Source organism: Rhinichthys klamathensis, unplaced genomic scaffold, assembly GCF_029890125.1.
Source record: "Rhinichthys klamathensis goyatoka isolate OS25496 unplaced genomic scaffold, OSU_Roscu_1.1 h1tg000020l_1, whole genome shotgun sequence".
In the NCBI taxonomy this organism is placed as follows: Eukaryota; Metazoa; Chordata; class Actinopteri; order Cypriniformes; family Leuciscidae; genus Rhinichthys; species Rhinichthys klamathensis.
In genome coordinates, this window is record NW_026606571.1 from 1,223,750 (window position 1) to 1,245,284 (window position 21,535).

General features: G+C 42.5%; 1 protein-coding gene across 2 annotated transcripts; it reads left to right on the top strand.

The window, feature by feature from the left end:
• The first annotated feature begins 9,008 nt into the window (after positions 1 to 9,008).
• c1galt1la (core 1 synthase, glycoprotein-N-acetylgalactosamine 3-beta-galactosyltransferase 1, like a) lies at positions 9,009 to 21,058 on the top strand. Of its 2 annotated transcripts, XM_056239147.1 has the most exons (4): positions 9,009 to 9,021; positions 15,295 to 15,555; positions 17,440 to 18,104; positions 20,518 to 21,058. In XM_056239147.1, exons 2-4 carry the CDS (start codon positions 15,333 to 15,335, stop codon positions 20,842 to 20,844), a joined length of 1,215 nt encoding a protein of 404 aa, XP_056095122.1. In that variant the 5' UTR covers positions 9,009 to 9,021; positions 15,295 to 15,332; the 3' UTR covers positions 20,845 to 21,058. The 2 variants fall into 2 exon arrangements, with proteins under 2 accessions (XP_056095122.1, XP_056095119.1); XM_056239144.1 differs by lacking the exon at positions 9,009 to 9,021 and having other exon boundaries at positions 15,223 to 15,555.
• Positions 21,059 to 21,535: the final 477 nt, after the last annotated feature.

Consider the following 21,535-nt stretch of genomic DNA (forward strand, 5'->3'; position numbering starts at 1 on the left):
ATCCTGTAACTTCACATTGTGTGCTGTTGTATGCAAAGATGAGTTTGTTTAGTGACTCTTTCCAATTGGCTTCTAACCCGTTTTTTAAATGTTCAACCTGCCCATTTCCTTGGGGGTGATACGGCGTGGTCCTTGATCCAGCAACTCCACAACTCTTCTTCAATTGAGCAACCAGCTGGTTTTCAAACTCCCCTCCTTGGTCATGATGAACTCTTTGTGGGAACCCAAACTTCAGAGCGTAGTCATTAAACAACTTGTCAACAACAGTTTTAGCTAATTTTGAGGTAGTTGCGTATGGGCTTGTGCAAATCGCGTGAAGTGGTCAACTAGATTACGATATACTCACACCCTCCTTTACATTTATCCAGGTGTAAGAAGTCAATGGAAACAAGCTTGAACGGGTGAGTAGTGACAATATTCTGGAGTGGTGCTCTGGCCTCCCTACATGGTTTCTTCTGTTTGATCAACATCATTGTGCATTTATGGCCAATAGAACCTTTCTCTGATTAAAGATATTGTTCGATCAAGACCTTGATGTTATTATGTAATTCTCTCAAAACACGCTGCTTGTACCTTGCAGGTAAGACTAGCTGTGTGGGTGTTCGTCTTTCTATGGAGGATGCCATCGTCTCCCAGAAGTGTGTCCCAACCCCAAAGTCAGCATTTACTTTGTGCACTGAAGGTCTTAAACAGATGTCCTGTTGGCTTTTTATTGGACAACTTAAACTGTAGTACAGTTCCAATGTGGTCATCATTTCGCTGTGCTTGTCTGATCTCCTCCACAGGTAATGGCTCGCATGCATGCTCAGATGCCATGGTGTCGTCAAGAGAAATCATTGCAGTCCAGGAGATGCTGAAGTGTGGTGCCTCAACAGATTGGATGGTTGCTTTGACACAGTCAGATGGCAATTCCTCCGTGCATTCCTTCATTACTGTCTTAATGTTCAGTGGCATCCTGGATAGGCTGTCTGCATCCACATTTTCTTTGCCAGGCCGGTACTTGATATTGACCCTTCAAAGTCGACTGACGCTCTAGAGCGTCAAAGTGAGCACCCCTGACATATCTATTAATAGCGTCGGAATGGATAGAAAAGGTATTAACTTTTTTTTCTATGAAAAAGCTGACATTCGTCTGCGTAATAATGAGTATACTGTGTTGACTTCCGCGAATGATAAGCCTTCCGTATTTGAGTGCAAATCTATAGCATTTTACTGCAAAACAGAGAAATGGTATTTACCCTATCTAATGATATAAAATTCTGTTGGCGTGTGTGAGCCAATCACAGACCAATATAAAACAATGATGTTGTCAGGTGTCCTTGGAACATAAAAAGGGGAGGGGTTTTGAATAATTCCCGCGTCTTCCCTGTCACAACTTTTTATATACGGTATTTGGACACAACTCTCATACTTAGTCTTTCGGCGATTGAATCCACTATCAAGGGTGTGAGAAGAATTCCCATGCTGACTCCTTGTTGGTCTGGTCTTCTGTCACAGATTGAGAGGAAACAGACAGGTCTTGTGCAAGTGAAGTATTTATTAACGTTGTGAATAAATCAACAGGTAAGCATTAAATGATAGCAGTCTGAATAGTTCGTCTTGATCTGGTTTGATAAAGTCTCTTATCTGTTGCAGATGGGTTGGTGGTGAACTAGGACGAAGAACGCTGATCAGGAGAAGGCAAAAGGATCAGAAGGCAGGCGGGAATCTTCACGGAACAGGTGAGTATCAGGCTGGTAAGTATCTTGAGAGTAGTAGCGGGAGTCAGGACGTCAAGGGTTATTCGACGAGACCAGACAGTGACTGCAGGGAGAGTGAGTGTTTTATAGTCCATGCTGGTGATGGGACACAGGTGACGGTGATCATGATGAGGATGATGAGGTGCAGGTGCAGGTGATGATGACCGGGAATGCTGGGAAGTGTAGTGAAGACACAGATGAAGGAGGTGAAGACACAGATGAAGGAGGTGAATGTGATAACAACACATTTGTATTGCGTATTTGTTCTGGTCAGATTTCAAAGAAAATCTTTTCAAAGAAAATCAACATGGCCAGATGAAGATTCACTGCCGAGCAAGCTGCTGAAGTGATTTTTGCCGAGAGCGTTGAGAGAGATAACGGATCTGATCCAGATCGATTTGATTCAGATGAAGAGGAGCAAATTCTCGACGGAATCGATCCATTTGAGGAGTAAGTATGAATGAAATATTGCTGTCTAATATATATTGTATCGTTTTTTTAGTAAAAATATTTTATTGTAGCTTTTCAGAAATAACGGTGCAGTAATCATATAATGTGCGCCATTACTGTTAGTAAGTAGATTTGAAAATGCATGGGCCTTTGTCTGCTACATAAACGGTAGTACAGTAGCCAGCGCCCCCTATCCAATATCCAGGTCCCTGACCGCCCCCCACCCCAACTAATGCCATGTTATGAGCGAGTCAAGCGAATGAGAGTTAACAGATTAAATAAGTACAAAATTGTAATTTATTAATACAATTAAACTATACTCCACAGTGATTAATTTTGAGAGGCTGCTGACGAATTTTTTCTACCGGCACCATATACGCGCACACACAATATGACCTCACGCTCTGCGCATGTTTTACAACATAATTTAACATATAAATAGTCCTAACACTTTTTAAATAGCCCACTTAAAGTGTTTATTACAAATAAATTATTGAATGCTTAAAATGAATAAAAGTAAATGAACCAAAATATGCGTTATTTTTAAACTCATGAACGAGATGGTCTTCACTGCAGAAAACGAAATCCAGGGGGAGGAGTTGGATCCAGATGCTAGTCGAGCTAGCCTCCGTTTTGTTTGACAATAGACCTTTCACCAAAGAAATGGACACAGCGACCCCATAGACTTCAACGGAGAAAAGTTAACTCAATTAGAAGCACTCACTTCCTGATGGCTGAGCGTACTGCACAGCCTCAAACTGAGCTTGACGACGTAGATGTGACGTGAGCAACCTCTCTGACAGTTGTAAATAGTCTAGTAACAGTGCCAAAAGAAATCTGAATCATTCCCTTCCGAATCTTGCAGAGACAGAAAGTAGGAGCTGTCCATGAGCTAGCAGCACGAGCAACTTTATGACTCTCTATGGGCTTCTCCTTTGACTTAATGCCTCCACGTCCCCCCGATTGCCTGCGAGCTTCTTCATACAGTAATTTCTCTACTGTGCTACAAAGAGTCGCGTGGTTATGACGCAATCGTTAGCCTATTTTTACAAAAACGGCTTCTACGGGCCATAACGATACAAGGTAATGGGGCCTTTTATACATTGTCGTGTTTCTTTAGAAATAAATAATGGACAAATGGAGTCTTTAAACGATTCAGATGTAAAGTTATTCGCTGTCAAAGTGACGCCAAAATGAATGGGAGTCAATGGAATGCTAACAGCAGGTGATGGCTTGCTAGCCAATGGCGGCCCCCATGGAAGGTATGCTTTCCGGGTGCTGGATTACCCCCTTGGTGTCTCTTGGCTGCTGCTGGTTCCTCTTTCTATCCTTCGCGGCCCGGAAAAGAAGGACGGTAGGCAGGATTGCCAGGTCTGTGCAACAAAAGTATCCCAAAAAGCCCATCGGCTTTTCTCCATAGGGCAGCTGAATTCTCCACTGGATATGTGGGTCTGAGGGATGTTTTGGGGGTGTTGGAGCTCCGAAATCGTACTTACGGGGGTGGAAATCAACCCGTGTAAAAAATTTTTTTTACCCATGGCAACAACTTAAAAGCAGCCCAATTCTGCAGTAAAACCTCGGACTTGGCAACACTGACGGTAAGCCACATTCGGAGGAGCCTTCGAATTGGGACAGCCTTCGTTGCGCCGCTGTGACGCAATCGGCCTTCAAATATACGGCCTTCGGAGAATGCAGCCCCTGAATTGGGACACAGCTTATAGAGAGCCTAAGTCCCTCCCCTCCCGGTCGACCACCATGGGATCTTATTTCGGAAAAATATGATATGATAGACTGCTAGTCAATGGCGAGAGACAACAAATATTTTGATCTCGTTTGAATTGTGTCCTGAATTACACATATGATGTTTGTCAATTTAAAAGATACATTTTAAAGTCAAGAAAGTCGCAGTTTAATGTAAAACTGTTGAGGTATAAGACTGTGAAAATATGTAATTACAAAGACTACAAACCCCAAAGGCGCACATTTTCTCTCAATGAATGAAGCTAACTTTACTGAAGCTAACGTCTGTCATTTCTTCTATAGTCTTACGTTAATAATCGTAACGTTACGCCGTCATGCCTGAGTGTTTTGTACCAGACTGCACACATACGAGCAACGGATCTTGCTCGTTGTTTCGCTTCCCGGGAGATGTAGTTCATTGAGCGATTTTCACATAAAACTAAATGTTACTCTTCTGTTTCATGACAAACTGCGACTTTTTTGACTTTCATAATTATCTTTTAAATTGACAAACATCATATGTGTAATTCAGGGCACAGGTCAGACGGAATGAAAAGATAAGTTGTCTCTCGCCATTGACTACCAAACATATTTTTTCCGAAATAAGGTCCCATGAGCCGGAAGCGGAGGGGAGGGACAGGCTCTCTATATGAATACTGATGTTTCGGACATACTACTCCTTTTGTTACGGGACGTGGTGGAGGACACACGAGGGAGACGACCAGGAACAGGAGAACAGGAATTTATTTACACAAAACGTAGGAGTCACAACACACGTCTTAATACAAACGAGAACGGACAAGGAATGAGGGAGAACACAGGGTTTAAATACACAGGGAACAGATTAGGGAAACAAGGCACAGCTGGGGCAAATTAACTAAACGCAGGTGAAGGAACTAAACACAAACGAGGAGCGGGAAAACTGGGACACTGGACTGAACCAAAAACACTAAACAGGGGAAAACACAGGACATACATGTAACAGAACGCCCCCTCTGGAAAAGGCGCGTCCTCGCGCCGTATTACATCAATAGGGGTGGGGGGGTGGGCGCCCTGGAGGCTGACGAGGGCGTGGACTATCTGGAGTAGGAAGCCTCCAGGGCGGAGCAGGCTGTGCAGGCGGCCAGGCCGGAGCGAGCCCATCGGGCGGCCATGGCGGAGAGGACCCTTCGGGAGGCCACGGCGGTGAAGACCCCTCGGGAGGCCACGGCGGTGAAGACCCCTCGGGAGGCCATGGCGAAGTGGGCTTTGAGCTGGGCAGGACCAGCGGCGAAGAGGGCTTTGAGCTGGACAGGACCAGCGGCGAAGACGGTTCTGGGCTGGACAGGACCAGCGGCGAAGAGGATTCTGGGCTGGACAGGACCAGCGGCGAAGAGGGCTCTGAGCTGGACAGGACCAGCGGCGAAGAGGGCTCTGAGCTGGACAGGACCAGCGGCGAAGAGGATTCTGAGCTGGACAGGACCAGCGGCGAAGAGGGCTCTGGGCTGGACAGGACCAGCGGCGAAGAGGGCTCTGGGCTGGACAGGACCAGCGGCGAAGAGGGCTCTGAGCTGGACAGGACCAGCGGCGAAGAGGATTCTGAGCTGGACAGGACCAGCGGCGAAGAGGGCTCTGAGCTGGACAGGACCAGCGGCCAAGAGGGCTCTGAGCTGGACAGGACCAGCGGCGAAGAGGATTCTGAGCTGGACAGGACCAGCGGCGAAGAGGGCTCTGAGCTGGGCGGAACCAGCAGTGAAGTGGGCTTTGAGCTGGGCGGAATCAGCGGTGAAGTGGGCTTTGAGCTGGACAGGACCAGCGGCGAAGACGGTTCTGGGCTGGACAGGACCAGCGGCGAAGAGGATTCTGGGCTGGACAGGACCAGCGGCGAAGAGGGCTCTGGGCTGGACAGGACCAGCGGCGAAGAGGGCTCTGAGCTGGACAGGACCAGCGGCGAAGAGGATTCTGAGCTGGACAGGACCAGCGGCGAAGAGGGCTCTGGGCTGGACAGGACCAGCGGCGAAGAGGGCTCTGAGCTGGACAGGACCAGCGGCGAATAGGATTCTGAGCTGGACAGGACCAGCGGCGAAGAGGGCTCTGAGCTGGGCAGGACCAGCGGCGAAGAGGGCTCTGAGCTGGACAGGACCAGCGGCGAAGAGGATTCTGAGCTGGACAGGACCAGCGGCGAAGAGGGCTCTGAGCTGGGCAGGACCAGCGGCGAAGAGGGCTCTGAGCTGGACAGGACCAGCGGCGAAGAGGGCTCTGAGCTGGACAGGACCAGCGGCGAAGAGGGCTCTGGCTGGACGGTGGTCTCTGGCTGGTGGTCTCTGGCTGGACGGTGGTCTCTGGCTGGACGGTGGTCTCTGGCTGGACGTGGCTGACGTGAAGCTCTGGCTGGACGTGACTGACGTGAAGCTCTGGCTGGACGTGGCTGACGTGAAGCTCTGGCTGGACGTGGCTGACGTGAAGCTCTGGCTGGACGTGGCTGACGTGAAGCTCTGGCTGGACGTGGCTGACGTGAAGCTCTGGCTGGACGATCTTGGCGGGACGAGACCCCGGCTGGGCGCGCTTCTTGGCAGTTCGTGTGGCCTTTAATGGAGGATCTGCCTGGCTGGACACCAGCCTTTGGCGTCCATAGACAGACCTGATGGCAGGCTCGGCAGGACAAGACTCAGGGCCCACAGTGAAAAGGGATCCGTTATTTTTAAGCACCCACTCCACATACGCCTCAAAGTTCTCTCGAGGTCCCACACCGGGCAGACGTGCCTTAGTCTCTGCATTGAGGCCAGTATGAAAAAAAACACTCAATGAGCGATCGGGGAAGGAGCTAAGGCACGCCAGGTCGAGATAAGCCGCGGTGTGGGCCTCGAGAGATTGCTGGCCTTGTTCCAACAAAATCAGCTGCGTCGTAGCATTCATAGTTGGTTTCGGTCCGTTCTTCTGTTACGGGACGTGGTGGAGGACACACGAGGGAGACGACCAGGAACAGGAGAACAGGAATTTATTTACACAAAACGTAGGAGTCACAACACACGTCTTAATACAAACGAGAACGGACAAGGAATGAGGGAGAACACAGGGTTTAAATACACAGGGAACAGCTTAGGGAAACAAGGCACAGCTGGGGCAAATTAACTAAACGCAGGTGAAGGAACTAAACACAAACGAGGAGCGGGAAAACTGGGACACTGGACTGAACCAAAAACACTAAACAGGGGAAAACACAGGACATACATGTAACACCTTTCACGTATTATTTTCTCCTATATAGTAGGTAAGTAGGTATTTTAAACGCACTATAAGTACGCAGGTCCGAATCTCGCGAGAATTAGTACGTCACCCAGGTAATTCTCGCCTACCCTTTTATGTATAAAGGATTCGGACATACTTATTCGTTTTTCCCTACTATAGCCTAGTAGGGAAGTATGCGGTTTCGGATGCAGCCAACGACACATTTCATCCTCTGTTGGAACAAAAGTGGCTAACTTCTGTCAACCTCATCTACAAGCAAAGACAAAAATAAAGCAATTGAATTTGAATTAATATCGATTCTGGAATAAAAAAATAAAAAAGATTTTAGAATCGTAAAAAAAAAAAATCGCGATAGCTAGGTGAATCGATTTTTTCTCCCAACCCTAATTTAATGCACTTCTCCATGTTTCAAACAGCCATTTCAGTGCAAACGAATGTAATGCTGTTCTATTTCCTGCCAATGCAGAGGTAAAAATTCATGTTAATGTAGTGATGGCAGTGCTGATTATAAAATCAGTAACTAGAATGTTAATGTATGGTTTACATATATTTCTCAGGTTTCTAGGCCTTACATGTTTAGTCATATGTTGATTTTATATGCAGAAAATACCCTTTGGCTCATTCTGAGTAGATTTAAAGGAGCAATGAGAAAAGCTATACTGTATCATTTTATGTGGAGAAAAAAAGAGAAAATGTGAAATGTGCATTGTTGTGACACAATAGAGAAAATGAAAGAATGACACTTATGCAATAATAAGAAAAAAATACTTTATTTGAAAACAATGTGAAAAAAACCCCATTAATAAACCGTTGCTGTGGATTATGTGTGACGCTGACACGTTTGCTCCTGTCTCCTCAATTTGTTCTGTTTTCACAGGACTTTCTATTCTGTCAACAAGGCTTTCTGCATGGGGCCTACAACATAATGTTTGCCTTATTTGACCCATACGTTTGACCAAAAATAAGGTCTGGCCATTATACCTGCTTCCTGTCTAGCCTACAGAAAGTAAATGGATACATCTAGTGGCTACATCCAAGTAAAAACAACAGATGCTAGTTAATACCAGGAGGAAATTATCAAATTAATCTTGATTATTTTAATTGGCATCACTTAATTAATTTTTTTTTAAAATAAATACAAATAGGCCTATATGCACATGGTTGTGTAAAATAAAAAGGGTATTTTTTAAGTTGTTTAATTTGTGTTATATCTTTATTACCACTGTATATTTTGCAATCTGATGGTTATCAGGCACTTTATTCAGCTTTGAAAAAAAATGTGTGTGCTGTAGGCTACACATAGGCCTAATGTACTAAATATTAAAGAATGTTTTATAATACATTTTACAATTGATTTTGTCTTACAATTCCAATTAAAAAGTAAATTATTTAATTTGGCAATTAAATGTTATAATCAAATTTGTCATCCCTTAATTGAGCGACGGCCCAGTAGGCGGGGACACCCATAACAACAAACCGGCCATTCCTCCAATCAAACCTCGCTACGGCTATCCGTGTGTGATGCTGACACGGTACTCGCTCATGACAGAGGATCTGTTGTCCGGTCATAGCGCACAAAGAGGCCTAATAACCATTCGGTTAATGGCAAACCCTCTGCTAATACGAGGAAAAATAAATCGGGTGACTGGCACACACTCTGCCTTTTAAATAAGGAATTAAACCCTCAACGTCTGTTAATGTAGACGTCACAGCACGCACTCAAAAGCAACCTGACGCGCTCCTTTCATGAGCTCGCGGATATTGAGGGAAAGAAAGACTGAAGGCATGAAACTGACCGGAGCTTACAACATTGTTTGGGACGGTGAGAGGCTTGCAGAGGGGAGGTAACGTTAAAGAATGCAAGGTAAGGGCCTAGATCTCTGGTGCACCTCTCATGTCAACACAAGTGCATGCATTGTGTATTTTGGTTGTCCTATAGACCATTTAACACAGTATTGCAGAATGTTATTTCTTTTATCCGTGCACAAGATAGGCCTATATGTAATAACTTAATAAACTCCCGTGCCGCATTCTGTCTATTAATCCACTTTGGATAAAACCAGCTTTACTTGGATTTGTAGGGTCTTTGAGGATTTCCTGTGGTAAACATTCGATTTGAACACTTTCATTAAATTAAAATTATTAGGCCTAGCTGTTGTAATAGATAGTTTAGGTTATAGGCTAGCCTATAATGGTTTCATAAAGTAGGCTATTTCATCCACCATAAGGGTTTACTAGTCAACCTGAATGTCACTTGTCAATTTAGTCAAAATGAAATTTTTAAACAGTAGCAATATGACTAACGGACTGGCAGCAGCAGGTGCCTAATTCTTGGAAATGAGGGTAAGAACCAAGATTTGTCAGTCACGCAAGGTAATCTATTCCTCAGATTTATCCTGGCAGCAGCTGAATCCTAAATAGAAAATGGGCTTAGTGTATCAACATGCTTGAAGTGATTTTGGGAAGAACTCATATGCTTTGTGTATTCAATTAAAAAAAAATATAATTCAGTTCACACAGTATTTAACCCTAATATGTAAAAAATCTCATAGTAGCCTACCTCAAGTATCCATCTGGCTTGTGTCTTGGTGAAAAGCTAATTCATTAAATCATAAAAATGTATGAATTATTTTAAAATGAAAAACAAAGAAAATGAAACATAAAAATCTTAAATATTTTATTTGTTTACCTGTGTGTCTTTTTACCATTAGGCTAACTGACACCAGAGACCCCACAAACATGCAATGTTTTGTTAATTTTGAATATTAACTTAAAGGGATACTCCACCGTTTTTTCATATTAAACTATGTTATTCCCTTAACTAAGACGAGTTGATACATCCCTCTCTCGTCTCAGTGCGTGCACTAAATCGCTCTGTTAGCTTTGTTAGCACTTAGCTTAGCCCCGTTCATTCATTAGGATCCAAACAGAGAAGCGACCAAACACCTCCACGTTTTCCCTATTTAAATACAGTTACACGAGTAGTGTAACTCGACCAAGTATGGTGACACAAAATAAAACGCGGCGCTTTTCTAAGCGTGTAAAATGGATAACTATAATGTATGGCGGAATACCATAGCAAGTGTTTGGGAGCACTTCGACACGGCGCAGTAATATCATCACTCCTGAAAAATTAGTACGTGGTTTACGCAAGTAACCTATTGTTCTCTTTCAAGCATACGTTTCGGTGTCTCACTATGGGATATCCTAACTCCCGTATTGCCAGATAGCCTGCCTCAAAGTCTCCTGCCAACCACAGCACCGCCTCCAGGGGTGGACGAGTCATGAGTTATGACTCAACTCCAACGTTCAATAACGCTTGTGCTAAAGTTTGAGCTGTAACTTCCAGTTTATAAAACCTAGCTAATGTATGTGGCGAGGACCAACTCGCCGCTTCGCAAATATCCTGTATCGTGACTCCTTTAAAAAGAGCCCACGAGGTTGACATTCCCCTTGTTGAGTGTGCACGTAAACCAGCTGGGGGCGCATTACCCTTACTGGAATATGCCAATGAAATCGCCTCCACTATCCAGTGCGACAAACGCTGCTTAGTAATCGGCTTCCCCATACGTGGTTTTACCTAAGATACGAACAGCTGATCACTCTCCCGGAACCCTCTGGTTCTTTCGATGTAAATGCGTAAAGCACGCACTGGGCACAACTCATTTAGCTTTTGCTGTTTTGACGAAGCAAAAGATGGTGGATAGAAAGCTCTTAACTCCAAAGGAGTGATAGAATTAACTATTTTGGGCATAAATGCAGGATTAGGCCTCAGAACTACCCCTGCATCCTCGGGCATGAACTGTGTACATGCTGAATGCACCGAAAGTGCGTGAATCTCACTTACGTGCTTCGCCGAAGCCAAGGCCGTCTTAAATTACAATATTTTTAAATCAATCTTGTCCAGTGGCTCAAATGGGGACATTGAGAGAGCATCAAGTACCAGTAATAAATCCCATGAAGGGGAAAGCGATTTGAAACTGGTAAAGCGCGACGCGCGCCCTTCATGGACCTGCATAATAAAGGATGCTGCCCAACGGTTTTATTATCAAAACCTATGTGACAAGCAGAAATAGCGGCCAAATACACTTTTATGGTTGAAAACGCTTTCCCTTGGTCTATCAAGTCCTGTAAAAATTATAGAACGACTGCCACTGAGCACTGAAGGGAATCTCGTGCTTAGCCGCGCACCAGCGCTCAAACACGCCCCATTTGCATTCATAGAGAGACCTAGTCGACGAAGCTCTAGCGTCCGTCGTTATGACTTTTCTGGCTTGAACCACGCCCATGGGTACCCCTTGAACCAGAAAGGTTGGGTGTCTCCACTGGCGCAGTGCAAAGACTGCCTTAATGGGTCCAGCCTCAGAGACGCTAGCCAGCGCTGAAATTCTCTCATAAACAGTCTGCCTAAGGGAATCACTATTAGGGCTGAGGCCATCAGTCCCAATAGTCTGAGGCATATGCGGAAAGAGATATTTTTCCCCCTCTGAAATTCGGTCAGGCATCGGGTGAATTTTCCCTCCCTGTCCTCTGACAGTCGCACTCTGAATGTCGCCGAGTCCAGTGACAGCCCAAGATATGTTATGGACTGTGCAGGAATCAGAACACTCTTTTCGGTGTTTAGTTGTAAACCCAGTTTCTGTATGTGTTCCAGCAGCATGGTTGTGTGATATCTCACTTCTTGTTCTGACTGAGCTGTCACCAACCAGTCGTCTATGTAAGTAGCGAGACGAATGCCTTTTTCCCTGAGCGGGGTCAGGGCCGCCTCTGTACATTTTATAAAAACTCTTGGGCTGAGAGACATGCCAAATGGAAGAACCAGGTATTCATATGTCACTCCAAGGAAAGCAAACCTCAGGAATTTCCTGTGGGCTGGGTTTATCTTTGTGAAAATATGCGTTTTTCAGGTCGATCGATGTAAACCAATCGCCTGGGCACACCAGTTTTAGGAGTGTAGAATGAGTGAGCATTCTGAACTTGTACTTCCTTAAGTATTTGTTCAGTGCACACAGATCTAATATGGGACGAAGGGCATGAGTTCCTTTCTTTGGAACGAGAAAGTATCTAGAGTAAAACCCACTCTGGCTTTGCTCGGGCGGTACCACTCTTATCGCCCTTTTGTTCAACAGTGAATAAATTTCATCCTGAAGAACATGTTTTAACTCTGCCCGCACCTGAGAATGAATTATCCCTTTGAAATGCGGGGGGGAAGTGGCAAACTGCAGTCTGTACCCGAATTGTATTGTCTTTAATACCCAGCGGGACTCTGTACACTCTTGCCAATTGTTTATTCGCAGCGTTCCGGTGCCATCGTGTGGCTGAGCCATGAACGAGTTCGTGGTCTGTATTGCGCATGCGTGGGCTCTTAGCGTTTGGACAGAGTCTGAGTGGCTCATCACCTCTAAGAGATCGAAAGCTCCCTGAGGTGATGTTATAATGTGTTCTCTTAATATGTTTTGCAACATTTTTTGGGGGTACAGTGAAAACTTTATTGAATTTTGAACATGAAAAGTGCATATCACTAGTGGGTTGGTGTGCACCACTGCACCGTTTCTTTTCCTTTTCACCGCTCTACTTCCCCTGGCCCAACCGGGCGCTGTTTTCCCCACAGAACATCTGTGAACAGTGGAACTCGTGATTTGACGAACGCTGAACATGTGAGGGTCGGGAGCTAGCAAACTGGGGGGCTGTTGTTTACTCCCTTCCCTGGGGAAGACCCTGTCAATTTGTCTTCTTCTTCCTCCTCGCTCCCTGAAGATGGGGATGAGGATGAGGTTGAGGAGCTGGCTGGGCCGTTTGAGCTGCTGCAGGCGAATAGTTCTTCCTAGGCCAGGCAGATCTCTGTTCCTGTGCTCCGCTCTGACCCGCTACCTACCTGGGCTAGGTGTCATAAGGGGCATGCTAGCCTGCGACGAAGGCTCTTCATGGTGAAGCGTGCGCAGTGTTCACATGTGCCGGGACTCTCGATCGCCAATTGAGCATGTTTCAGCCCGAGACATGCAGAGCAGACCTGGTGTGTGTCCTTGCATGAAAATTTGTTTCACGCATGAACAGAGTCGCACAGAATCTCCCTCACTAGCCTGGATAGTCTGCATTGCTGCAGCCATCGTAGTGTCGAACAATCCTTGCAATCGGCTGGAATGCGAATCGAAGGAGCCAGACGAAAAATGGCGTGGTGGCCAGTAATTCGTCCAGAAGTTCGTTGAAAGTTTGTAGGCTTCTAGGCTTCTGGTGTGAAGCGTGAAGAGGTTTTTGAATGTCGTAATGACGTTGCGTTGCTCCTCTTATACTTATAGGGGTGGGGTAGCCACTTGCAGACACAACGTCATGTCTGCCAGCCAATTGGGGCTGGCGTAATGTAATAGGGCTTTTGAGGAATACGCGGAAGGGGCATATCCCATAGTGAGACACCGAAACGTATGCTTGAAAGAGAACACTCGCGGGCCGATCTCGATCACATCACTCACAGCGCTGGGAGATCTGGTGAGTAAGCGTTTGAATTCGCCGCAATATTAATAACATTGCTGAAAAATATAGTGAGAAGCTATCAAATCACTACTCCGGCAAATAATTCTCTGTTATAAACCACAGATATGGTTGTACGAAGCCTGTGATGAATAATGTAAAAACAATCTACTGTTTCTGCCACAATACCATGGTTACAGTTAGCATACAAAATTAAATCCATAGAGAATGTTGTGGATTGTAAAGCCTTCTATAACTTTCTCGTTCATGGCACGTTTCTCTTGGTTTCCACGTCAGCGTTTGATCTGTTTTGAGAGTGAAATTCAAGCCATTTTCAATGCCTTTCAAGTGCTTTTACACTTTTTCCAACACTTCAAATCTCTAAATAAAAATCAATTTTAATGTTATTTTTAATGTGAGGATTTGTAAAAGTTTAAAGATGATAGATGAAGTAAAACTAATGCTGCGTCCCAATTCGGCTACTTATACTATGCCCTAAAAGTATGTACTCTTTTTGTGAAGAAAAAGTACATACTTTTGAGTGTGTAGCAAAAGAGTAGGCAAGCTTTGGGAGATACTACTTCGTCATCTTTAACGAACAGCTCTGTCGCATGCATCCTGTCACCATAAACTGCCCTGTCAATCATCTTGTCACAGTTAAAATCCTCCATTCAATCTAATTTAATGTCCTACCGTTTCGGAGAGAAATGTTGTAGCACGTTGATCTGCCAGTCATGGGTCTTTCATGCGAAGACTCTCCTCATGTGTTTGCAATTTGAATGTAATGATGCATTTAAAACTTAATGGGTAAACGTATCTTTACAAAAGTTCACAATGCTGGTACTTCTATACTCTTTGATCGATCTGCACTTTGGATTCTGACCGGAAATAGTAGACCATCCGGGTATCTTTGGAACACTCATTTCAACATACTACAATTTGGGGCATACTAATTCTATTTTCGAATACTATTTAGGACGGATATTATGCGAATTGGGACGCAGCATAACACTTTGTGGCAAATAAACACTTTTTTTTTTTTAAAGACATACAATTACCACTATAACCAGTAGATGGCGGCAGAGGTGCACTTATTGACTTGTTAGCCATTTCCACTCCCTAATATATGGAAAAGTAGTCTTTTTGTATTTCACACAGAAAGCAAGTAAAGAGCACTCATTTTATAATCCCTTATTCAGTATGATTCTATCTAGTGCAACAATGGTATATTTAATAAGAGTAAAATATTTAAATTAAATATAAAATTTGGTTTTTGCATGTTACTGTTGTCAATAAAAGTTTTATCTGCATCTCAATTCAAGCTGTTAAAGCTGTTACATTTCCAATAAATAAACATGTAATATAATTAGTAACTGCACTTATTAATGCAAAACCATAGAAATATGATTCAATTACTTGTATGATTAATAATCCAACCAACACCACCAAATCAGGTGCTGGTGCCACCATCTGTAGAACTTATTGGCACCAGAGCTACTGCTCTCAAATGTTAGTCTGGAGCCCTGGAATGTAATTATTGTAATTATTAAATAATTAAGTAATATTATAATTTAAAATGAGAATTTTTGTCATTTCTTAATGCAAATTAGTATATTAGAAATCTCTGAAAATGAATGCAATCAAATGATTGTAACCAATATTTGTATTCTAGCCTTGCAGCAATGTGGTGAGGATCCCTGAGTGGTCACCATGAAAGCAGGAAATTCAAAGTGTGCTTTCTCCCTGGGCTTCCTGGTGGGCAGCTGTACGTTGTACGTGTTTTTGAGACAGGTATGGTTTGAGGAGAGCTTCAGCTGGCAGCATGATGGCAAAAGTAACCTTTCTCCACTGGAGCCAGAGCAAAACACCCCCAACCTTACCTGGAGAGTGGAAGGATCTGCCCTGATCAACCTCAAGCATCCTCACCAGCCAGGTGCTGCAGCGCCCTCTAGTGCATCATTTATGAATGAGCGCAACATGATATGAAATATTGTAGGGATGCATTCTGTCATCATTTACTCACCCTCAAGTTGTTCCAAACCTGTATAAATTTCTTTGTTCTGCTGAACACAAAGGAAGATATTTTGAAGAAAGTTTGTAGCCAGGCTGCTATGGGGCAACATTGACTAAGGAAGTCAATGGTGCCCCAGAACTGTTCAGTTTCCCACATTCTTTAAAATATCTTCCTTTGTGTTCAATAGAACAAAGCAATTTATACAGGTTTGGAACAACCTAAGGGTGAGTAAATGATGACGGAATTAAAATTTTGGGTAAACTATCCCTTTAATAACTGGTTAAAGCTTTCACTTTCTAAACACTTCATTAAAGGATTAGTTCACCTCAAAATGAAAATTTCCTGAATTTACTCACCCCAATGCCATCCAAGATGTTCATGTCTTTCTTTCTAAGAAATTAAGTTTTTTGAGGAAAACATTTCAGGATTTTTCTCCACACAATGGACTTCAACAGTAACCAAATTGTTGAAGTCCAAATCAATGCAGCCCAGCTGAGGAATAGGGTCTTATCTAGCAAAACGATCGGTCACTTTCTTAAAAAAAAAAAAAAAAAGTTTTACAGTACTTACGTGTACTTACAGTGTACTTAGAAAGAACTGGCTAATATAAGGTAAGTACATTGGTTAGGGGTATGTTTAGTGGTAGGTTCAAGGTTAGTACCTAGTTATTACCCAGTAATTGTAATTACAATAATAAGTACATAGTATGTACATGGGTAACAGGACTGTAAAAGGAAGCGTTACCAAATGTATTTACTTTTTAACCACAATTGTTCGTCTTGTGCTGGTCTGCGACGCGCCAGGCATTACGTAATCACGTTGGAAAGGTCACGCTGGACGTAGATGGAAGTACCGCCCCATTGTTTTAAACATCCAGGATACGCACACGAAAGGACCATTTTAAACAATAAACTGACACAAAGACATAAATATGTCATTCAACATACAATAAAATTTGAACGATCCTCCTTCTCCACGCTTGTAAACAATGGGGCGGTACTTCCGCCTACGTCCAGCGTGACCTTTCCAACGTGATTCAAATTTGGTTACCGTTGAAGTCCATTGTGTGGAGAAAAATCCTGAAATGTTTTCCTCAAAAAACTTAATTTCTTTTCCACTGAAGAAAGAAAGACATGAACATCTTGGATGGCATTGGGGTGAGTAAATTATCATTTGGAGGTGACCTAATCCTTTAAGTTTTCATTGGAAGATGTTGCATGAAAGTGTATATTGTAGCCACAGTAATATGTTCAAAGTGCACCAATTAATTTTCAGTCTTGGACTTATGCATTAGCATTACGCAAAGGCAATGTTTCTCAGTTACAGATGCCATTGTATCCACTGTCAGCCATGGTTGATTTATTATGCGAGTAAAAGTGTCTGAAAAACAGGGGTGTAACTGAGTTACAGCGAGTATTAGGATGGACATGGGTCAATGACTTGACGCCTGTTTTGTAAAACTTAATGATATAACTTTGTTTAAGCTAGATTTGTATCATATTTATACTTTTATTTATCCTGGACATTCTTATGTCATTGAACTTAATTTAATCTCATTATGTCTGCCCCCATGTAAAATAAAATCGCTTTAATTAGATTACTGATTAGTTAGTGTACATAATATTAATATATTTATTAAAAGGACTATTCTTTTATATATGTGTAAGACATTTTTAATTGGGGAGAATTATAGAGTACGCCTTTAATATACAACTCTCAGTTTAGTTATAAAGAAGTCTCTAATGAACAAAATGGTTTGTATTAAATTGAAACATAACTATAGAATTTGCTTTAAATACACAGGAGAGGACAGTCACATTGCAGACGAGCTGTTTAAGAAAGTGCGTATCCTGTGCTGGGTGATGACAGGGCCGAGTAATCTACAGTCAAAGGCTCGGCATGTGAAGGCCACTTGGAGTCGTCACTGTAACGTAGTTCTGTTCATGAGCTCTGAAGAAGATCGCAGCTTCCCCACAGTGGGCCTGGGCACAGGAGAAGGCCGTGACCAGCTGTACTGGAAGACCATTCGTGCCTTCCACTACGCTCTGAAGAACCACGTCGATGAGGCAGACTGGTTCCTCAAAGCAGACGATGACACGTTCGTCGTTGTGGACAACTTGCGCTGGATCCTGTCAAACTACACGGCAGAGCAGCCCATATACTTTGGCAAGAGGTTCAAGCCGTACGCTAAGCAGGGCTACATGAGCGGTGGTGCAGGTTATGTTCTCAGCAAAGAGGCCTTAAAAAGGTTTGTGGAGGGTTTTAACACTAAAGTGTGCACTCATACAACCCCAGTGGAGGATCTAGCGATGGGTCAGTGCCTGGAGAAAATGGGGGTGGTAGCAGGAGACTCCAGGGACACGCTGCACCGGGAAACCTTCCATCCTTTCATTCCTGAACACCATCTTACTGGAAAGTTCTCCAAGACCTTCTGGTACTGGAATTACTGCTTCTACCCAATTGTAGAAGTAAGTCACACACTTAAATTTTTTTTTAAACACTTATACTAGCGTTCAAACATTTGGGGTCGGTAATATTAAAAAAAAACAAAAAAAAAAACATTTTTGAAGTAAGTCTGTTATGCTCACCAAGTTGCATTTGGTTGGTTAAAACAGCTAAAACAATAATATTTTACAATTCAATTCAATACAATTACAATTCAAAATAGATGACTTCTATTTTAATATATTTTAAAATGTCATTTATTTCTGTAATGCAAAGCTGAATTTTCAGCATCATTACTCCAGCCTTCAGTGTCACATGATCCTTCAGAAATCATTCTAATGCTGATTAGGTACTCAAGAAACATTTCTTCTTATTATTAATGTTCAAAGCAGTTTTGCTGCTTAAAGGGTTAGTTCACTCAGAAATGAAAATTCTGTCATCATTTACTCACCCTCATGTCATTCCTAACCCGTAAGGCTTTCGTTCATCTTCGGAACACAACTGAAGATCTTTTTGATGAAATCTGAGTGATTTCTGTCCCTCCATAGACAGCTACGCAACTGAAACTTTGCCGCTTCAAAAAATGCATAAAGAGATTGTAAAATTAATCCATATGAATTGAGTGGTTTAGTGCAAAATTTCTGAAGAGACTTGAGGCTTTTATTCACATATAAACATTGATCAGCGAACATAAACAGAAGCTCAACAGAACCTGCTTGATGCGCGAGAACAAACTTCTCTGGTTCTTGCTGAAGCTCAAACGTGCTGCATAACACGAGAATACACCTCATTGGTTCTCGCACGTCAAGCAAACATTCTTGAGCTTCCGTTTATCACCACTAATGTGTGAGCCGATGAATGTGATTAAAAGCCTAAATTCAATCTGTTCATTTGAAATATAAATCTTTTTTTAACATTATGAGTGTCTTTGCTGTCATTTTTAGTCAATTTAATGCATCTTTACTGAATTAAAATATTAATTTATTTAAAAAAAAAAACACTATTCTTTTGAATGGTAGTGTAAGATAAAATGTACTCATTGTCATTTTTGCCAAGATATTTTTAAGTGAGAGCGTGACGTGAAGGCCAAGTATGGTAACCCATACTTAGAATTTGTCCTCTGCATTTAACCCATCCAATTTAGTGCACCTACTTTAGGAGTAGTGAACACACAGTGCAAACTGTAGAAACACCCACACACACAGAGCAGTGGGCAGCCATTTGCTGCTGCTTCCGGAGAGCAATTGGGGGTTAGGTAAGGGCACCTCAGTCGTGGGTATTGAGGGAGGAAGAGAGCGCTGTTCATTCACTCACCCACCTAAATTTTTCCTGCCGGTATTGAGAATCGATCCGGGTTACAGGTCTGACTCTTAACATTAGTCCCCGACTGCCCCAACAAAAGGTCCTATTAATGTCCTTCGTGACATTTTTCTACATTCCACAGCTTACATTTCCCACAGCAAGCTAATTAGTTATTACTTTGTTTTTTTGTTTTTTACAGAAGTTAAACTTATTTTTTGAAAAGCTTTTAGAACTTGAGTACCATCTGTGCCTGAGAGAAGAAAACACTTTAAGCGTCAAAAGGAGTTTTCCATTCAAGATGTAGTATTTTGAGAATGAATAAAAATCAACAACATTGTTTGAGAAATATATATTGAAAATGAAATTACCTCATTTTAGCCCCATTTAAATTCCACACTGAACTAGCAAGTCCTTCAGGTGATTGAAATCAACAATGGATAGGTTTGATGGGGACCGTATTTGTCGATAGTTTTTCTTTCATGTACATGATGATGTGATTCGTGACTAGACAGCTAATGACTAACAATAAAAAACCCAAGAAATAAACATAATTTTGTCTTGCATGCCATGGTTTTCAAAATGGCAACAAAAAAGGATATAAATGCTTTTCAGTGTTTATAAAGTGAGTTTAAAAAATAAAATGATTGAGTGGATTTGTGTAACTTCTTAAGTAATAATAATTAAAGACTTAAAAAGTTTTTCTTTACTTTTCATTAAAAGAAAAAAGAAAAAAATCAAGGTTACAGTGAAGCTCTTATAATGGAAGTAAAAAGGATTTCAGAAATCTGAAGCTTATTTTTTAAAGCACTGAATTCTTTTAAAAGTGTATTTTTGGAGCTGTAAAGTTGTTGTTTTAAGGTTTTATCAACTAAATGGTATACTAAAATAGCAAGTATTAACACATCGTTTATATCTTATTATAGCTGTATTTTAATGTTTACAGATTGGCCCCATTCACTTCTATTGAAAGTTCTGTGACAAGTCTAAATTAATTGTTGTGATTTTTAAAGTTATGACACAAGTGCTGTTGATTGAGCTTAACTTGTAATGAACCCAGACTATTCTTTTAATGCAACCTATCCGTGACCACGTGGAAATGTGACAGCATCTCTTATGTCTGTTTTTCCCCTGCAGGGCCCACAGTGCTGCTCTGACCTAGCAGTGTCTTTCCACTACGTAGACCCTGTGCTAATGTACACGCTTGAGTACTACACTTACCGTCTGAGGCCCTATGGCTACCAACACCGCTACCAGCCTCCAGTGCCTGCTCTACTACCGTTGGCTTCCCACACTGTGAAACCCACCACAGAAGCTCAGAGATTTGAACATTTTAAAGAAAAGTCAGTTTCAACTTATACCATGAATCCCAAAACTGAGAACACAAAGACTACTGAAACAACAAGTCACAAAGTCACAAATGCTTCCCAGGGGAAAAACATAACGGACAGAAGCACAGCATGATGGTGAATATGATAATACTGCAGAAAATATTGCATTATGTAAATTTAAAATTAAATCACTGACTAATGTGAATGTGATGAGCATTTTAGATCATCCAGTGTCCTGTGCAGATGGAGTGGTGTTATGTAGTGGTTACAGATCTGGGCTAATAACCAAATCTGTAGGTTCAAACCTCAACAAAGAACACATTTTTGCCATTATTACTCTTAGTAACTTGCCCAGTTGTACCCATTAAGTGAACTGTAAGTCACTTTGGACAAGTGTTTGCTACTTAGGCATATGCTCAATGAATTTGTTGATAATGCCTTGCTATGTGATTGCATTGTATTGCTGCTTCTGGTCTGAGTGCAGTATTTACAAGCCATATTTCATCAATGACATAGGCGGATTAACCATATGGGCAATTGGGCAAGTGGCCAGGGGCACCACGTCCAGGGGAGCACCACGCAAATATTTCTTTCTCTTTTAAAACCAGCGATTCATTCTCAAATGTATTTCTAGCCTAGGCCTATATACCCTTTCATCAGAACGCTCTAAATTCCCTGAATGTGTTGTTGAAAGTTTGTTTTCATTATTTTTTTATTTTTTTTTGTGGACGCGTGAATGCGCGATATACCGTCATCAGATTCACACTAACGTTACTGCGTGAGCAGCTCGAGCATGTTCACTGGCACGGAGCAGAGCGAGTGTT